The sequence below is a fragment of the Penaeus japonicus genome, unplaced genomic scaffold, assembly GCF_977035675.1.
Source record: "Penaeus japonicus unplaced genomic scaffold, GWHDUDI00000001_assembly GWHDUDI00000013, whole genome shotgun sequence".
NCBI classification, from domain to species: Eukaryota; Metazoa; Arthropoda; class Malacostraca; order Decapoda; family Penaeidae; genus Penaeus; species Penaeus japonicus.
Window position 1 is genome coordinate 42,578,374 of NW_028234415.1, and position 5,000 is coordinate 42,583,373.

Here is a 5,000-nt window from a genome sequence, read left to right on the forward strand (position 1 = left end):
ATATATATATACATACATATATATATATATAAATATATATATATATATATATATATATATATATATATATATATATATATATATATATATATAATCACGATAACAGAACATTGCCGCTTACTCTTCAGAAATACCTGATAACCAAATTCGGATTACCTTTTCTTCTGCTGGATGCAAACTAAACACCTGACGATTTTTTTCTCGCGGTGTGTGTGTGAGCGTGAACATTGGAATCTAACTAGACTGGTGTATATGGAATGAAAATTGCAACCATGCAGTAAAAATATATTTCGAATAACGGCCCGCTGCACAAGGAAATATTTTTCTTATACACTATAAACATTCAAAATTCAGTGACACTTTAGTATTTTGTACAATTATTTTTCAGGCCTGTCCTTGCAAAAGAAGTGGAAGCATTTGCGAGATAACTTCGCAAGGGAATTAAAGAGACAAAAGACTCTACCATCCGGGTCACAGGCAAGAAAGGGCACCTACATATATTTTAGGAGACTACTGTTTCTTGAAGGTTCAGTTTCCAATAAGGAAACTATCAGCAATATTGAAAGGGAAGGATTGTGTGATGACGTTGATGTGACAGGAGAACATCGCGAGAAGGGAATTACATCTACATCAGCAAAGAAAAAAATGAAGCTAAATCCAGGTGATATGCACATCGCTAATATTTTGGAAAGAAGTTTGTTGGCAAGACAAATTGAAGAAAATGATGAGGATAAATTATTTTGCTTGTCACTCTACAAAGAAATGAAAAAGGTGCCAGAAAAGATTCGTTTAATGACCAAAATTGAGCTACTAAATGTACTTCATCGTGCTCAGACACTTGGAACTCCCCATCCCATACAGCCAGTTCAGTATGCAAACTCACATACTCAACCATTGCCACATTACTCAGGATACACTGGTCAACCGCAGACACCATATACCCGCGTCTGCCCGACACCTTCACCGGTTGCTACAAACTCAGTTTATAACATACAACCAGTCCACCAAGCACATTCACACAACCCACCAACCGCAGGTCCATCAGGATACAACCCACACACACCATCATCACCTTCAGTAGTTCATCCCATGACTCCTTCACCAGGGGGCGCAGCAAGCCAAGTTTCTGACACGCAGTCAGACTACATTGATATGTTTGACCAGTAATTTGTTGAATAACAAAATAGTATAAGTGATTTCCAGGTGAGTGATAGGGGTGCTTTCTCAAAACTTTTCACCCAATGTTCTGGAAATATGCAAACAGAAGGAATGTCTTATCTTCTCCCTCATTTATATTTCACTCCACTTTCACCTGGTGTTATGATTTTTTCACTTTCATAGGAAAAAAAAATAAATTGTAAAAAATGGTTATTTTCAATAAAGAACTCACCTTAATGATATGACAAGTTTCTCTTCTGGGCAGATAGCATCCCTCATCCAGGTGTTGGTTGAAGATATTTCTTCCTGGATAAGTCCAAGGAGCTCATCGAATGATTCCACTGACAGTCTAAAATAGTTGAAAAACTTGGCTTCATGTTCTCTGAAACTCGGGTACAAGGTTGCATACATGCCATGGGTAAGTCTGTCTTGTAAAATTGGATGAATCCAATATCTTCTTTCTTGCTGCATGCGCCGGTTCAAACGGCGATACAAGACCCAAGCACATGCTACCTCTTCTACATCCATCCTGGTTGGAAATGTCTGTTGCTCTCTGCATTGTTTGGCACAGACACACATATAACGCACGCACAAACACAAGCGTCGCGTTGACGCCGCGTTTGAAAGCGCCTCGTGTGAGCGGTAGTTTCTAACGCTGAGTTTGCTAACGCGCGTTGGAAAGCGCCGCGTGTAAACAGGCCATGTCTGGATGAGGCATGTTCTTTTTCTTTCTTTTTTTTTGACTGGGGAGACCCGTAGAAAACACGGGTGGCATGAAGTACTAGAACACACACACATGCATAACATTTCGTCTCCACTACCCATATAACCTTTGTCCCGCCTCAGGGGTGGTCCATCAGAATCAGGAGGTGGTACCATGTACTGTAGTGACCGGGAAAGAGGGCACTACAGTACGCATATGCCATCCCGCATGGATATTGGACACGCCTCTGTAGTTTGTGTCTTAACACTGTGTTCTGACTATGAACTAATTTTAGTTATACATTTGATATTCTTTCAGTGGCGCTCTGGACATTATTGCTAAGACAGTACTTTTATCGGCTATGACGCAGTCCATGGTAATCATATAATCTTCCAATACAGTTTAGTCTATGAGAAATAAATAGCGATTCATCTCAGATCGACTAGAAAATGACACCTCTCTCCTTTAGCTCTTCAAAGAAAATGGTGACAGCTGAATGTACAAAACGATGGCTGATAGAGACTTTCAGGGAGAGACAGTTCGAATAATTAGGACATGCAGAAATGGGCTTTACTTTAATTGGTCACGTAAATACGATGGGGGTGAGGAAGAGAATACAAGCGGGTTGGAATGTTTGGAGAAGAGTGAAAGGGAAGGCTTGTAGGGTGGCAGTAAGACCGGCCATGTTGTATGGTTTGGAGACAGCAGAAATAGAGGGAGCAGAGATGAAGATTTTAAAGTTCTCACTGGAGGCAAAGAGAAAGGATAAGATCGGAAATGAAAATATAAAAGGAACAACGCAGTTTGGAAATAAGGCAAGGGAAGCAAGGTTAATGTGGTACGAGGATGTGATGAGAAGAGACGAGGAACATGTCGGGAGGATGATGTTAGATATGGAACCAAGAAGAAAGAGAGGAAGACCTAAGAGGAGGTTCATGGATGCAGTGAGAGGAGATATGAGAGCAGCTGGTCTGACTGAAAAGGATGCAGAGGATAGAGGAAGATGGAGACATGATAACCTGTGGGGATCCCAACAATAAGAAAAGCCCAAAGAAGAGGAAGAAGAGTAAACCTAGGCCCAATGAGGTCAGAACAACTTCTAAGATGCGTAAAATGTAATGCGGGAGTAAGTATTTATTGACAAAATAGGAGGGATAGCTATGACAGGTCATGGTCATCACGGACTGAATGTCTATGGCACTTAGTATGTATAAGTTCGAGAAAAATTCCCGCTAAATGTATAATATGATAAATTTTCATAGTGGCCAACAAAGTCGCACTTTTGCTATCAATTGTCATTGGTGTGCTTTGCTTGAACTGGGTGTTGCTTTAGCTTCCTCTCGATTTTTTGGCCAACTTGTCTATCAGTACTGTTGAACTAATCACCAGCATTTCTTTACCTTGATATGCTTGGAAAGGAGGTCCTCCATCCTTAGGGTTTAAAGAACAGGAGATACTGTTTTTTCTACGAAATACATTCAGGACCATCTGTACGCTTATTTGAAACTTCGTGACCTCTAAATTTGTTAGAAAAAAAAATGCTGACATATCTTCCTTTTTTTGCATCTTTCATTTTCATTTTACATTACAACACCATTACTGTCAATTCGTTCTGCATTGGTTGTATGTTATTACTTATTATTGCTATTATCTTATCCTGATCAGTATTTCTAATTTTCGTGATTCAACATTTACTCGTATTTCGCTGCCATAAGTAACATAAATGCAGACATTCTTCTACATATACACACTTCCTACTCTCTGGTTAACGTGGCGTATGTATGTGTGCACATTCGCACAAACTGCACCTCGTGGATCTGAGTTGCAAGGGTGTTCAATGTACATACAAGATGCACGCACTGCACCAATAAGCAAAACACTGCAATGCAAATCACGATTACGTGAATATGTGATCTTTTAAAGCACAGCGCTGTAGTTCCGTCTCTTGGACCAAGGGAGTCGCTATCTGTATTCAGATAGAGTGCCCCCGCAAAGGAACCGCCTTGTCGTGGCTCGGGGGCTTGAACCCCTTCCTCAGACGAGCCTGCTCTGGATCTGACCAGTCTCTTCCTCCCGTTGAGGTGGCCTTCCAGCGGCGGGTTCTCCGAGGAGGGATGACTAAGTGTTCCTAGGTGCTGATCTAGTAGGTGGGGTCGCACCCCCCCCCCCCCCCAGGGGGCTCACACCTGCCCACGTGTTTGCCGTGCGTGGCGCCCCTGTGCGCTGGGAGACGGGAGTCCTGGAGGTTGAGCGATGCCGTGTATGAGTACGCCCTGCGGCTAGCAACACGCCTCTTTGGTCCTCTATTCCAGCAAGACGGGTGGCCTGATCTCGACTCGGTTAGGTCAATCGGCTGGTCTCTCTTTTGAGCTAGGCTAGGGTCAAGCAGCAACTGTCTTGCAGGCAATCGCATGGTCTTGCGAGTGCCATCAACGCGAGGCGGGGGCTGCGTATATCCTCCCATCATCACTGTGGCTTCTGAGCATGATCTCAGTGTACAGCTTCCCCTTGTTGGACTCCGTGGTGGGTGGGGGCGTGGGAGGATGAATTGAACCGCTTTTACATGGCAACTTTCCCCCTAAAAAACCTGCCTGATAACACCGTTGACGAACCCCGTACGAAGTTGACCAAGGCTGTCACCTTGGAGCCTTTCAAGGTCCTCGGTGACAAAAGCAATAGAATGGGCAAGGCTCTGGCGTCGGTTCAGAGAAAACCTGCCCAAGAACCTCGGGTTGGACCCTCCAAACCAGCCCCTGGCTCTGACAAGTCTCTGGCGTCGGTTCAGATGACGAGTCAAAACAAAAATGGAAGCCAGGTAGGACCCTCCAACCATGCTGGCCCCACTGCCAAAACTCCGGCGTCGGTTCGGAGGACAGGCAACAAGCGGCCTCGGCCGGCTACGGACTCGGAGGGCGGGTCTGTAGCCCTAAGTCGGTTCCCCCAGTTTAGGGTTCCCTCTAAGCCGGAAGGATTCGACAACGCTTACCAGATGGTATGGGCTCTGGAAACCCAGAGATAGTGCCGTCTGATGATTAGAACTGTAAATTCGGAGGACCTGAAATTCAAGCACAGCTTCACGAGTCGTATAAAGACACGCTTGGGTAGAGGAAGTGAATCATCCATGGTGTTGACGACTCTT

General features: G+C 44.0%; 2 protein-coding genes across 2 annotated transcripts in view; both read left to right on the forward strand.

The window, feature by feature from the left end:
* LOC147470677 (uncharacterized) overlaps positions 1-1,400 on the forward strand; it is a 1,863-nt gene extending 463 nt beyond the window's left edge. The window contains exon 2 of the mRNA XM_086542957.1: positions 389-1,400. Within this exon, the coding sequence (XP_086399083.1) occupies positions 389-1,167 (779 nt within the window). The 3' untranslated portion in view covers positions 1,168-1,400. The remainder of the gene's footprint in view (positions 1-388) is intronic.
* Positions 1,401-2,544: 1,144 nt separating this feature from the next.
* LOC122264864 (uncharacterized) lies at positions 2,545-3,920 on the forward strand. The gene is made up of 2 exons (XM_043033976.2): positions 2,545-2,830; positions 3,817-3,920. Exons 1-2 carry the CDS (start codon positions 2,545-2,547, stop codon positions 3,918-3,920), a joined length of 390 nt encoding a protein of 129 aa, XP_042889910.2.
* The last annotated feature ends 1,080 nt before the right edge of the window (positions 3,921-5,000 follow it).

Excerpts from the sequence above, each read along its gene's own strand:
- LOC122264864 (XM_043033976.2), top strand. The coding sequence starts at position 2,545 with ATGTTGTATGGTTTGGAGACAGCAGAAATAGAGGGAGCAGAGATGAAG. Across the intron at positions 2,831-3,816 it reads AGGAGATATGAGAGCAGCTG|GGAGTCGCTATCTGTATTCA; the intron begins GTCTGACTGAAA and ends TCTTGGACCAAG.